Source organism: Rhinatrema bivittatum, chromosome 1 (genome assembly GCF_901001135.1).
Source record: "Rhinatrema bivittatum chromosome 1, aRhiBiv1.1, whole genome shotgun sequence".
Taxonomy (NCBI): Eukaryota; Metazoa; Chordata; class Amphibia; order Gymnophiona; family Rhinatrematidae; genus Rhinatrema; species Rhinatrema bivittatum.
Window position 1 is genome coordinate 271,575,985 of NC_042615.1, and position 14,471 is coordinate 271,590,455.

At 45.1% G+C, this 14,471-nt stretch overlaps 1 protein-coding gene across 1 annotated transcript in view; it reads left to right on the forward strand.

Moving 5' to 3' along the window:
- The window catches only part of CCT7 (chaperonin containing TCP1 subunit 7), a 75,048-nt gene extending 69,857 nt beyond the window's left edge, over positions 1 to 5,191 (forward strand). Inside the window, exons 10-12 of the mRNA XM_029594638.1 lie at positions 1,307 to 1,439; positions 1,638 to 1,844; positions 4,658 to 5,191. Coding sequence (XP_029450498.1) covers positions 1,307 to 1,439; positions 1,638 to 1,844; positions 4,658 to 4,876 — 559 coding nt within the window. The 3' untranslated portion in view covers positions 4,877 to 5,191. The remainder of the gene's footprint in view (positions 1 to 1,306; positions 1,440 to 1,637; positions 1,845 to 4,657) is intronic.
- The last annotated feature ends 9,280 nt before the right edge of the window (positions 5,192 to 14,471 follow it).

Here is a 14,471-nt window from a genome sequence, read left to right on the forward strand (position 1 = left end):
CTCTCTGTGCAGCCCAGCATTCTTCTGGCTTTGGCTATCACTGTGTCACACTGCTTTGTCGACTTCAGATTGTTAGACACTATCACCCTATTAACTCCATTAACACCTGGTTATCTCACAATAGTCTAAAACTTAACCCTACCAAAACAGAAATCTTATACTTATCCACCATCCCCTATTCACAGTACGTATAGCCCGCCAACTCACCTAACTTTTGACAACTTCTCTATTCCCATCACTACCCATGCTCGCGGTCTCGGTGTCATGTTAAACTCGGCCTTATCCATGTCAAAACTGATTTCTTCTGAGGTAAAAACCTCTTTCTATAAGATTCACCTACTTTATTATATCCCAGTGACTTTTGAACAGTTTTGCAGGCCCGGATTCTCACATGGTTAGACTACTATAGTGCGTTATACCTAGGGCTCCAGATCACTGCTCTACTTCCTTTGCAACTAATACAAAATATAGCTGCTCGTATTTTCACAAACTCAAAATGCCGAGATTATATCACTCCTGTCCTCTATTCATTGCACTGGCTCCCAGTCCCTTTTCGAATACAATATAAAATTCTATCTATTATCCATAACCTCATATATAAGAAATCTATCTGGCTTTGCACCTCTCTATGATTGTATCAACTTTCACATCATCTCCGCTCCATGAATGAAAATTTCCTCGAGATCCCCTCTGTTAAAGTGGCCAAATTAGATATCACCAGAATATGTGCCTTCTCGGTAGCTGCTCCCATTCTTTGGACTTCCATCTCTAATTCCCTCAGGCAATTAACACAAATTAAGGAATGTAAGAAAACTTAAAAACATACTTATGCTCACTCACATTTAAAGAAGTTTCAAACATCTGAGTCCTAACAGTTCTTATCAAGAGGTTTGTTCTGTTTTATTGCACTGTTCTGTTTTGTTTTTGTTTTATGACTTGTCTCAGTATTTATTTGTACTTTGTTTAAATTTTATTATGAAGATTTATTATTGTAAACAGCTTTGATTTACCTTACATTGTAGAAGCGGTATATAAAAGATTTTAAATTAATAAATACATTTTAACCAGGCAGTGACTGCCTAGTTAAAATTATCCACAGGAATTGGAAAAATTCAAACCTTGAGTTTTATCCAGCTAACTTCAAAAGTTTGCTGAAGAAATTTTGAGTATCAGCCTCAACATTACCATATACAGTCACTAATAATATAATTATGATTTTAAAAAAAAAAAAAGCAATTTCCTGTTCTCTTGTCCCTCCATATGTTGTGACATTATTGTTAATGTTCTGTTGCTCTTGCCTTGGCAGGTATAATTTCTTCACTGGCTGTCCAAAGGCAAAAACCTGTACTATCATATTGAGAGGTGGTGCAGAGCAGTTCATGGAAGAGACAGAGAGGTCCCTCCACGATGCCATCATGATTGTCAGGAGAGCTATCAAGGTACTTGGATCAGCTGTTCAGAGCTTACCAGAGAAAAGGAACTGAAAAGACAGAAGAGGGGTTTCCAGGTTTGGTAGGAAAAAAATACCTTATATGTAGGAAAACCCACATTTCGATTGGCTAAAATTCTTGGATGATGTACAGGTAGCTTAAAGAAATAATTTCTCGACATTTATAATTCTCTTTCTGTCCCCTCAGAACGATTCCATTGTTGCAGGCGGTGGTGCTATAGAAATGGAGTTATCCAAGTATTTGCGAGATTACTCCAGGACTATACCTGGTAAACAGCAGCTCCTGATTGGTGCTTATGCCAAGGCCCTAGAGATCATTCCACGTCAGCTGTGTGACAATGCAGGCTTTGATGCTACCAATATTCTGAATAAACTGAGAGCTAAACATGCACAGGTGAGCCTCTCCCACCTCCTTTCAGGTGGTCTTGCAGATCTAAGTAATGTTTTATATTGTAAAACATATGTAGAATAAACAGCCTTAACCAGTAGTGGTACGACTGTTTCAGGCTTCCCAGAAGGTATGGGGTAATCTGTAAAGAGCAGTGCTTGCATTTTCTTAACAGCAGTGGCACAGCTACATTGGGCTTCCAAAAAGGCTGAGGTAAACTGCATAGGCTAGAACTTTAATATCAATGATCATGGGGGAAACTGGATGTTTTGGACAATAGCCTCCCTACTTTTGCTGGATGTATGGTTATTACAACATTTATAAATATGACATGGAAGGGATCTGATTGTTGGATTAATTTTCACGTAGATAAGCAGCTGAATTAGCCATGCTGTCTGGATACGTTCTCCGTGCCACTAGGTGGCAGAGCTCTCAAAGTCTAGCAAAGTCTTTTAGCCAGGTACTCCCTCCCTCCTGTATCCTGATAGGATCACCTCAGGCTCCTCAGTCAAATTTTTTCCGTGCAACAGAGTGCGCGGAGCTCTTTTCTTCTCCTTACAATTTACTTTCAAATATATAAAATGACAGATCAAAAGAAAGGAAACAAAAATAGATGAAAGAACAAATTAAAAAAAAAAAAAAGACTTCAGATGACCTCCCCTCACGGGACCATTCTAAACGTCCCGGGGCACCCCCGTCCCCCTCCCAGCTGATCTGATGCTTGCACTTCAATCTCCTCGGCCTCCCGGTTTTTCCCGGGCCAGTATTGAGTGGAGCCCGGGGGAGGGGCGAAAAAATCGTTGCTCAAACAACTCACCGGCATAGCAGGCGCGCCAAGACAGGTCTTCAAGGACTCCAGGGGGCCGTTGCCCTTTTCTTTTCTACTTCCTCAGTAGCCTCCCGTTTTAAGGGTCCAGCACTGAGTTGAGCCTCTGGAAAGGAGCAGCAAGTGCTCTGCAGTGCCGAAGAAGCATCTGTAATGACGCAGGTGCTGATCAGCGCAGGCGCCGGGTGCACCTACCATTGTACAGACGCCAGGGGCGTGGACCATCTGCGCAAGAGCCGGGCACGCCTGCCATCGGCGCAGGTGCTGGGTGCGCCAAGCAATCGAAGCAGGCGCCGAGCCGATCAACACGCAGCACCAAATCATCGCTGCGAGCGCCAAACCATCAACGCAGGCACCAGTGCACTGGACCATCAACTTGAGGTAAAATATGGCACATACGCCGACACATCGATGCTCCGAGACATCCACCGGGGCTCCGACACTTCTCTTGGCTCGTCCAACTGCCCAGCCGTCCCACAGGTATTTTTCGACAGCCTATCCAGCGTCGCACCAGTGTTTTTTCCCAAGGCACAAGGCCTCTGTCGACAACGCACCGATCATTAGCGCGGACTTCAGATGCGCCGTTGGTAGTGGGGATATGGGCGCTGAGTATGCCACGACATCACTGCGGACGCCAGGCACTCAGGGACACCGAAGCGGCCGCCGAGTACACGGAAGCATTGTGCGTTTCAAAAGCACGATACGCATGCCAAAACAAAAAATAATAAATAAATGACAAAACACGCCGAAGCATTGACGCGGTGTCATACCGTACAATATATATAACAGGCACGTGCGCCTCGGCGAACAAACACGTAACTTAACAAGACGAAAGCCCATGACATGGGCATGACAAAAAAAAAATCAGTGACAGTAGGAGCACAGTCTCTATGGAACCATGAGCACTTTCAAAACTTAAGAGCGAGCTCACAAGCTCACCAACACATCCACCTGAGTACTACGACGCGCCCACGAGCACGTCACTGTGCTGCTACACCTGACGACCAAACCAATTGGGGTGCACCAGCGTGTGATCCTGCAGCGTCGACAATCAGACCTGCATGGCAGCACCAGTCCGCGTGTACTAGTGTAGTCAAGAACCTCGCTGCCATGGCAGCTGCATCCCGCGCGATACATCTGCACCGTTGGATATCATGGGAATGATCTTCGGTGCCGGGGATCCTTCTCTTTTTCAAAAAAAAAAAAAAAAAAAAAGGAATCCTCTGTTTTTACAGGCGACTTAGGTATTAAGGACCCTGCTATGACAGCAAGCATGGCCTTAGAAGGCCTTCACTACACCAAAAAGCTCCATTTCCTTCCATCGGCCATACAGAGATCTTATTCAGGTACTCCCATTCGGGGTACTACTTTCGCTAGGACTGCTTCTCACACCCTACTGCACTGTGGGGTGAGAAATCTCTCCTTTGGCGAATCCGTCTTGCGGACTTGCACCAGGAAGAAGGAATTTCCCGCCTACGGACGACTAACTTCCTTGCATATAGACCTTTAAAAAACAAAAAAAAAGGTCTCACCTTCTTCCAGCCCCCTGCCTTGCAGACATTGAATGTCTTAGCCTTTCGCTAAAGGGCACTCCAATGGCAAAACTATATACGTCACTGGAGAAAGAGATGTGTTTTCTATGAAATGTAGTCTTCCACGTAGGACTCCAATCTCCAAGGTTCTCTCCCAGCCAGCCTCCATCCCTCCCTGCCCAGACCACGCCCCCGGCCTGCTCCCTTTTCAGGGCCCGACACTTGTGCAGATAAGTCCCGATTTTTACACGTGGCCCTTTAAAAATTTGCCCTTTATTTAGCTGAATTGTCTTGCTGACTACAGAGACCATCTGTTACAGATGAACAACTTCACGTTATTCAGATTTGTGGATTGAAAATTTCCAAATGAGAATTATGACCAAAGCTGGATCAGGTTGGTCTTTCTTTTTTTGTACCAAACTCTGTACTTGAGACACTAACTTTTTTCCTATTGCTTTTAGGGTGGAATGTGGTATGGAGTTGACGTGAACAATGAAGACATTGCAGATAATTTTGACGCATGTGTGTGGGAACCTGCTGTTGTTCGAATCAATGCTTTAACTGCTGCATCTGAAGCTGCTTGTCTCATCCTGTCTGTGGATGAAACCATCAAGAATCCTCGGTCAATAGTGGATGCTCCTCCGGCTGGCAGAGGCAGGGGCAAACCCCACAACCACTAATAACTGTCCTATTCCATCTTCCTTGGACCTAGAGCTCAATAGGCACAGTTACTGATTAAAACCAGATCACTTAAGGTTTCTCATAATGACTATATGGACCAGTTGAACATCTGAAAAGTATCAAAATGAGAATAGTAGTAGTGTTTCTGAGACCTAGGATACTTGTTTTGTGCAAAGCACTGATTTCAGTAGCCAGTTTCAATATTCTAACTTCAGAATACACTGCAACATTTCCAGTGTGATGAAAGAGGATATCTGTATTTATTGGATTTTGTTCTGAACAAGGCAATGCGCAATAAATTTTAAAAAGCTGTTTTCGTTACCTCTATCATTTGTGATAACAAACACAAATCGCATATGTTGAGGGTAGTGAGAATAAGCATTTTATCCTTATTCTCTGCCAGTTAGTGGTGAGCAAAAGAGAGGTTACATTTTGGCATTTGTTTTGTTCTGGTTATATCAACAGTAAACTGACATTATGACTCACTGTCTCATCATACCTTCATGCTATATCCCTGTTATTGACCAGGGGTTAAACCCTTGGCCACTTGAGGGTCCTAGTAGGCATTTCACAGGCCTCATCTGCGCCTGTGCACGTAGCTTTCTCCTGGAAACCTCCCACCTGTCAACTGGGTTTCTGCTTGCCTCTGCCCACAAGCTACTCCCTGAGGGTTTCTGGGGGACACTGCAATGTTACTACAACCTGAGGGGTCGCAGCTCTCAGGCATTCAAAGGCCATTTACTAAAAATATTAGGATCCTAGAGCAACTCAGTTGGGTCTCTAATTAGTCACAAACATATTGCTACAATATTAAGTCGAAGGATGTTCAAAAAACCACTATTTTCTGCTTTTCTGTACATCTTTTCAGGCTGCTTAGAAATTAACGCCTGACAGTGTGGTGTCAGCAGCTCATTCTAGCTCAGGGATTAAACCTGTTTGCTCCAGCTACTAATTATGTCGAACACTGCCATCTGCTGTTTAACTTGTAATTAGAGAGAGAAAAAGTTCTTGCAGTAAAAGGAGCTTTACATGATGGACAGTACCATTAATAGCTTGTTTTGCTACAGCAGTATTTAAATATTTATGCTCTCCATGGTATTACATCTTTCTCATTAACAGCCAGTTAATATATCTCTTGCCTCTCAATATTCCTTTAGCCTTTTTCAGGTTTTACTTTACTGACCACAGTGGTTACACAGGGCCTGCTTAATATCTTAGTTTTCTTTTCTTTGTATTTAGTCCCTTAACCAGTTTTACTGCTGCAGCCTTGGTATTACGCTTGGAGTGGACTATCAGCCTAGTGGCTAAAGCAGAAGGCTGAGAACTATAGAAGCTGGAGTGAAATCCCATTGATGTGCCTTTACACAAGTCACTATATGCCTGCCCCTCCCCATTTTGCTTCAGGTACAAACGTAGGCCTAGAGGCACTACGCCGTGATGTTTTATCACAGGAAGGGGTCCCACTATTGCAGGGAAGTGTTGCCATTGCAGTGGGGCCTCTCCCCTGAAAAGCATCGCAGCTGTATGACTCATTCTTTTGTCTCACAGGCAAACACCGGGGGACAAAAGAACACTGTGCGCGACTCTTTAACAAGATGGCGGCCCCAACCTCACAGGACCATAATTGCCTTAAAGGGCCACTGGCCCAAAAAAACAAGTTGCAGCAAACGACTACCATCTCAACTCAGGCCCACCTCAACTAGCGGCTCTGATACTCCGAAAATATTAAACATGTAGGCATGCGGCGATGGCCCTCAAAGCTTAAATATAAAAATGACTTAGCCCCTTCCCACCCCCACTGGATTCCTCTCCCTCTTTCTTCTCTCTTCTACTATGAACTCCCTCTCTGGCTTCCGAAGATAGTTGGCAGGGAAATATTGCTTTACCTTTGATTTTTGTTTTTTTGTTGGCTTTAACAATTAAAAAAAAAAAAAAAAAAGAGGAAATCTAAATCAATCAATTGGAACAGGAATGAAGATGCAACCTCTCCCACAGTGTGGGCTGGTGGTAGAATAAGGGGTAGATTTTAAAAGGGTGCCCATGCCTCCCATGTGCGTGCGGTTCCTGGCACGTGCACTTGGACGTGCTGATTTTATAACATGCGTGCGCCGGTGTCTGCATTTTATAAAATCTGTTGGCCACTCACACATTCGCGCTGGATTTTAAAAATTGCACACGCAGGGGGTGGTGAATTTTAGTAAATTACGTGCGGTGACTCAATTGGGTCTCTCCCAGTTCCCTCCCAGTCCACTCCAATTCTCTGGAACAATTAAGGAGCAGACTGGGAGGGAACGTCCCTACCCCCCTACTAACCTTCCTTCCTTCCTTTTCCCCTCTCCACCCCAACCCCTAAACCCTACCTAGCTACCCGAAATTTTTTATTTTTCTACTTGTTGTTCCTCTCGAGCAGAAGTAGTTTCCGCACGCTGGCTGCTGTCCTGGCCAGCCTCTGCCTGTCGTTTCTCCCCCCCCCCCCCCCCCCCCCCCTTTCTAGGGCTCGGCACTTGTGCGCATATTGGGACTTACGCGCATGGCCAGGCTCTTTTGAAAATGCACATAGGGCCCAGCAACTCTTATAAGTCACGATTTTTATGTGCATGGCCCTTTGAAAATTTGCCCATATGGGTTCACCACAGGGAGGAAGAGAGATTAACCAGCATGTTATTGAATTTACCTTGCCACCACACAGCACCATTATAGTAGCTCCCACTGAGCACAGGAAGATAAGTCCCACATGCCAAGGTTGGCATGGCTCAGTTCAGGTCTCTGGGTTATGTTACTTGAGTTCAGGAGCCTGAGAGGGCCATTCAGGGAAACTTCTCCCCGGAACTAAAGATAGACAAGCCACAAGTAGGCAGAGAAACTGCTACCTGCTCCTGGCCGGAGATCTGAGTTCAACAGGAATTGTGGCCATTTTGGGTCCTCCTCCCACTTGTGAAGGAGAAGGCTTTAAGCTGTTTACTACCCCAACCAAATGTGCCTGATACTTCACTTTCAATGCATATCCAGCATGGCTCTCTGCTTCTACAGCAGGGGAGAAGAAAGAAAAAAAAAAAACCAACAAGAGCTGTACAACATAGTCTAGGTAAAACAAATAAGCATGGGTGTAGCTTGCTTATCGCGGCGGTTACTGCCCCTACTACCCCTAACTAATCAAGCTAGATATTTCACTTGCATGCAGCTCCATCACTGCTCTCTACATTAATGGTGGGGGTGGAAGGGGAATAGAACAAGGAGCTAAGAGTAACAGATAAGAATGAGAGAAAAAATGTGTGAGGCTTGCTGGGCAGACTGGATGGGCCATTCGGTCTTCTTCTGCCGTCATTTCTATGTTTCTATGTAAGAACTCAGTCTTTCCCCTGTGGGAAGGGGGTGCAGAGCACTGCAGGAAAGGCAGAAGGGAGTTCTGCTCTTCACGATATTTCAGGGATAGCTTCTGAGGAGTCCCTTTCTCCTGAATTGGTTGTGCTCTTGCACAAGGCTGCTATTCAAGCATTCTGGAGCTCTGAATAGTGTTTCTTCCTGTGCCTCAGTTGTCCCTTCTGTGCACCCTAGACTTGAAAATAGCAGGAATTTAGGCCCAGACTTCAGGAAGAATTCCCTGGGAGAGCCTCTAGAGGGAGAATTCATATGGGCAATGAACAGGGCAAGGTCCTTTTGGAAGAGAGTGAACTCTTCGTGACGGGGAGATGTTCCTAGGCTAATCCAGATATTTAAAGAAAGGTGGAAGGAAGGCCAAACAATTTCCGATATGGTTAAAAGGTGAGGTGAAAGACTTTCCTGTCCAGACTCCTGGGTTTAGCCTCCCTGCCAGCAGATGGAGATGGAGAAATTTCACTGATATTGTCATATAACCTAATGTGCCACCTGCAGTCCCTCAGTATTTCTCTGTCTCCAGAAGACAGTGTAAAACTGCAGTCTGGAATGTATTAAAAAGAAAAAATAGATTTCTAGTTCCTCCCAGGAGGTTGTTAGGCCCTGTTGGGATCATCCCCCCCTAATTTGAGATGGACGAGCAAGGGATTGGTGACCCTTGGTAGAAGCTCAGTCCTGGATCCCATGGAGGTGTGTATATGGTGGTCCAGATCCCTCATCTTCCAATAAGCAGTGTTGATTGGTGCTAGCAGCTCTGCTTAGGAACACCCCAACTGAGCAGGGAAGTATTTTTCTTTTTACTTCTGGGGCTTGATGCAGCAGTAAAATTTCTTTTAAAATGTCTGCTGCCTTTCTGTTTGTTCCTTTCGCAGCACTGGGTCTCTGATGGGGATGATCGGTGTGCAGAGCTGCACCCATTCATAGTTTCCTTGGGTTTTTATTTCTTCTCTGCGAGTGGTGAATGGCTCATACTGCCATTTGGTCGGCATGGCTCACGGCTCGTCATGCCAGTCGTGGGGATTCCCAATTGAGTCTGTCTCAGGCCAGATTATGCCACCGATGCATTTCTGGCAGGGAATGCATATTAGAGCATAAAAGCAACAAACCGAGACCTAAACAAGCTGTACGTGTGTCAGGTCCTTGCTCAGAGGCTTTCCCCGTCAGCACGGCAACAGCGGTCATCTTGGATTCCCTTCAGGATTCAGAGGGCGAGGTGGGGGTTCCCCCACCTCAGGTGTCGCCAGCAGTACTTGGCCCTGGGGAGGGGCAAAGAGGCTCTGGTACAGAGGAGGATTCTCTGGAGCAAGAATCTGATGAGTCCCATGCATTTTTGGAAGATTTTCTGCTGCTTATGCACAGGACATATTTAGCCAGGCAAGCAGCAGCAGTTGGTAACCCTCGGCTGTGGTCACAGTTCTCCAGGGGTTCTCGGCTGGTGAAGAGGCACAGGTTTGCAAAAAAAAAAAAAAGCGGTCAGCAAGCGTTCAGTGGATTTTTGGGACTTTCTCCTTATCCAAATAGTCCCAAGAAGGACAGAGATGACTTGGAGGATTCTGATGCTGTGGTGGAGGGTTCCCTGGGAAAAGAATCAGCACAAAATGAGGTGGACCTAGAACAAAGGACCAGAAGGGGATTCATTAGCCAAGGGGGATGACCCTAATGTGATGTGCCTTTTTTGTAAAGGGGAGCTCTGTCCCTTGATGCCAGACATCCTGAAGGAGTTTGAAATCAAGATCTTGCAGGAGAAATCTGAACTAGAGGGGGTGGATCCCATATTGGATGTATTGAAGGGTCCGGCAAAAGGCTTTCCCTTTCATAAGTCAGTGCAAAAATTGGTATCTAGGGAATGGAACATCCCTGAATCCGGCTTGAAGGCAGGCAGAGCAAGGTTGAAGTTCTAACAGGTACCTATGGAGACATTGGCACTTCCAAACGTAGACTCTTCAGAGTCACCAAGAAGATTACCATTCTGGTGGCGGGGCTGCCACATTGAGCGATGTGCAGGATTGGAAATTGGAGGTCCACCTCAAGAAAAGTTTTGAGGTCTCAGTCCTGGGCATAAGGGCTGCGTTTTGCAGCAGTCTTATGCAGAGGGCATGCTTGCGCTGGGTTCAGCATTTGCAGGGGATGCAGCTGTTGCATATGGAGTGGATGCCTTATATGATCTGATCAGGACATCTTCCAGGATGATGATATCTACAGAATCGGCCAGGAGATTTCTTTGGTTACGAAACTGGTTGGCGGATGTTTGGTCCAAGTCTCAGCTGGGTGCCTGTCCATTCAAGGGCAAGCTCTTGTTTGGAGAGGAATGGAGCAGATAAAAATCTGGGAGAGTCCTAAGGGCAGATGTTACAGAAGCTCAAACCGGAGGGCAGAAGGTTCTTTCCCACTCGTGCATGTTTTCAAGACAAGATTTCATCAGAATAAAAGTTCCTCTGGGACAGCAGCAGAATACAGTCCTGAGGACAGGCCTTTCGGGATGGATGCAAACCATCCTGAACCACCCCTGATCTGGGAACTGGAGGTAGAAAGTCATCACAATGAGGTGAGGATGGTCCACTCTTCTGTTCCAGCTGATACAAAAGGCTTACAGTTTCCCCTTGCCCTCCCAATGCCAAGCAGCTGGCGGTTCAGGAAATGGTGGACCGCCTGAGGTGTCTGGTTGCTATAATACCATATTTTGAAAGGAAAGAATGGGAAGGTATGCCATCTATTTCATGGTGCCAAAAAAGGAGGGAATGTTTTGGCCAATTATGGATTTAAAGAAGGTAAATGTGGCTCTCAAGGTTCCTCGTTTCAAAATGGAGACTCGGGTCTGTCAGCGTGGAACGCAAGGAAGAGTTCTTGGCGTCTGTGGACTTGATAGAGGCATATCTGCACATAGCCACCAAGCCGCAACACCAGTGTTTTCTACTGTTCATAATTCTAAGGGAGTATTTTCAGTTCAGAGCCCTTCCTTTTGGTCTGGCAACGGCTTAGCATACATTCACCAAAGTAACAGTGATGAAGGTGGCTCTTAGGAGAGGGGGTATTAGTGCATCCGTATCTGGATGACTGACTTATTCGGGCAAAGTCTGAGGACCTCTTTCAGCAATCGATAACAGGGCGAACTGCTGCAGTTAAGATCTCTCAGCTGGATAGTAAATCTACCAAAAACCCATCTCGTTCCTTCTCAGAACCTGGAATATCTAGGGGCTCAATTCAACACACAGGAAGAAAGTGTTCCTCACAGAAGAGAGGCTACTGAAGTTACAGGGTCAGGTTGGTGGCATCCTAGGTCCTTTGATGCCCAGAGTATGGAACTATTTACAAGTTCTGGGCTTTATGGCATCAAAGTTGGAGCTAGTGCCTTTGGTGTTTGCGCATATGCGGCCCTTCAGAGAGCTCTTCTCTCCAGGTGGAATCTGTTATCAGAGGAATTTCATTTTCCCCTTCCACGAAGGGGGACAGCAGAGATGGTCTTTCATGGTGGATTATTTGTGCCAAGCTGGAGCATGGTGTGTAGTTGGAGGTTCCGAATTGAGTAATAGGCTAACATCAGTGGTGACTTTCTGGATGGGGGGGCAGTGTGTCAGTCAGTGCAGGGCCAGTGGTCAAAACAGGAAGCCTCATGGTTTATCAATCAGCTAGAGATGAGGGCGGTGTGTTTTGCATTACTTGCCTTTCTGCCATGGTTACGCAACCATCCGGTGTGGGTTTTATCAGACATTATAACAATGGTGGCCTACATCAACTGTCAGGGAGGAACCAAGAGTCAGGTGGTAGTGCCGGAGGTCTAGAAGTTCAATTGTTGGGCGAACACTTGGAGCAGCTAGCAGCATTTCACATAGCTGGGATGGACAACATTCAGGTGGACTTTCTCAGTCTGAGGAAGCTATCCCCTTCCTCCTCTTTTTCCTTTCCCAAACTTCCTCTGATCTAACTTCCTTCTGGCTCCTGTGTGTAATCTGCCATATCGACCCAACTACACGTGCACCTGCATTTTCACTAGGACGTTTAGTTAGTAAGGTACTTGTAGCCTGCCAGACCCTGGTGCTAGAAGTCAGCTTGCTAGACAAATCTAGCCATGGGTTTGCCTGTGTTTCAACTAGGACTTGTACTATTTCATATTCACCACCTTACCCTACATTCTGGCAGACCTGACACTTGTTGAATCAGTTAAGTACACTGTTATAAAGAGTTAAACACATGCCATTAGGTTGTGCTTTCTGCTATTATAACTTTCAGCAAACAAGGCTCCTCTCCTTTTATCCCATGCCTTCTTAAATTCTGTTTAAGCTGCCACCACCCAGCACAGAGCAGTCCACACATCCACCACCACCTCAGAACCTCATGTTATGCCCCCTTCTTCTAATACTTTGTCTTGAAACAGGTTTGCTTCATGTACATTTTTAATATCTTTCAGAGTTTTGAATGTCTGTCATATCACCCCTGCCTTTCCATGTTTAGATTTCTAAGTCTCTCATTATAGGGTTTTTGGTGCAGATCCTCACCCTTTTGGTTACCTGTTTCTGGATCACCTCCACTATATATCAGGGCTAAGCAACTCATGATCTTGAGTGCTGCAAACAGCCTTGGTTTTCAGGGTAGCTCCAAAGCTTAGGCAAATATCTCATGTGTATTTATGGGAAATATCCTAAAAACCAGAACTGTTTCTGGTCTTCCTGGTCTATATTCTTCTGAATGTAAGGCCTCCAGCATGAACACAATACTACTGTGAATGGATAATTATGAGCTGTAACATGGCTATTTTTTTTTAAGTTGTACCTCCTGTCTATATATCCTAGCATTGATCTGGCCATTGTCTTATCATACTGTTTCATTACTTTGAAAAGATTGAATCTAATTCCCCTGATGTCTCTTTCTTACTTAATGAACACCAGTGTCTTACCCTTTATCGTGTACCGCTCCATTGGATTTCTGTGCCCAAATGACAGTATTGAAATCTGTAGGCAAAGCAGTTGACCACTCTTCAAGCTTTCAATCACTTCTCATTCCCTCTATTCCCTAACATATGTTCAGTTGGGTGTGGGTCATTTGTAAAATCACATACTTTTCTTTCTAATTCCTCTGTAATAATATGGCATAGGACTGCCTTTTCCCACCCTAGACACATCCTTCCTAGGACAGGGTAAGAGGCATATCCTTGGTGCTGTGAGACTGGCTACATTCAGTGTGAGGGCAGCTAAAGGAGGTATACTGGATTTCCTTGAAGCTGCTGCACACGAACTGGGGATATGAAACTGTTCGCAGGGGCAAGACCCAAAAAGCAGGGATCTCTGCTACCCCTATCACTGACGCCTTGAAAGTTGCCAATCAGTGTGTAAAGAAAACTGTGCTTTATCATATAAAGAAAATATCACCTTTAGAATCAAAGATGTTATACTGTTATTCTGCTGATCCCTGCTGAGATCCTCACTTTAACTACTGTATTCAGTTCTGGTGCTGAAATCTTTGCAAATACTTTAGCAGAATGGAAGCAGTTCAGAGGAGGGCTACTGCTATGGTATGAGGCCTGCAACACAAGCCCTACCCAGAGAGTCTTAAGGAACTGAATCTGCTCTCTCTGGAGAAAAGGAAAGGTGGTATATGAGTTATTGCTTTCTGCTTCAACGGCAGGTAGAAAAAGGGAATTGGATTCAATCAACAACCAATGAAGGCCCTGACTTGTACATTGTGGGGCACTGATAAGCATGGGGATAACCTGCACCGAGTGGCAGTTATGACTCTTATCATAAGGCATTGGCTTACTACCCTTAACCAATAAGCCTTGATTCCTTTGATGCAACTGTAACATCACTCTCTACTTTGAGGGTAGGTGCAAAGAGGTATTGGATTCAGATGACACCATGGTCTCTGACCTTTACAGTCTGGAATACTGATTTACGGACATCTGGGGAAAAGCACAGGACTGCTTCTACAACCAAGTCCACAAGCAAAGCATGTCAAACAGCAGTGTCTGAATTTTCAAGAAGGCTCATCATCCAATAAAAGAGAAACATGGGGGTAACCTGCATATCATGGCAGATAACTCCCCTAAGAAGCTTGCTGTGCAGAGTGGATAGACCATTTTGGTCATTTTCCGCTGTTATTACTATGTTACTATATAACAGAAACATTAAAATATCTATTAAGCTTATAAAGTGCTGGAAATAGTATTTTTCATCTAAGAAGAAACATTTCCCTTTATTTCCATGTAAAAGAGGATCGGAAGCACTT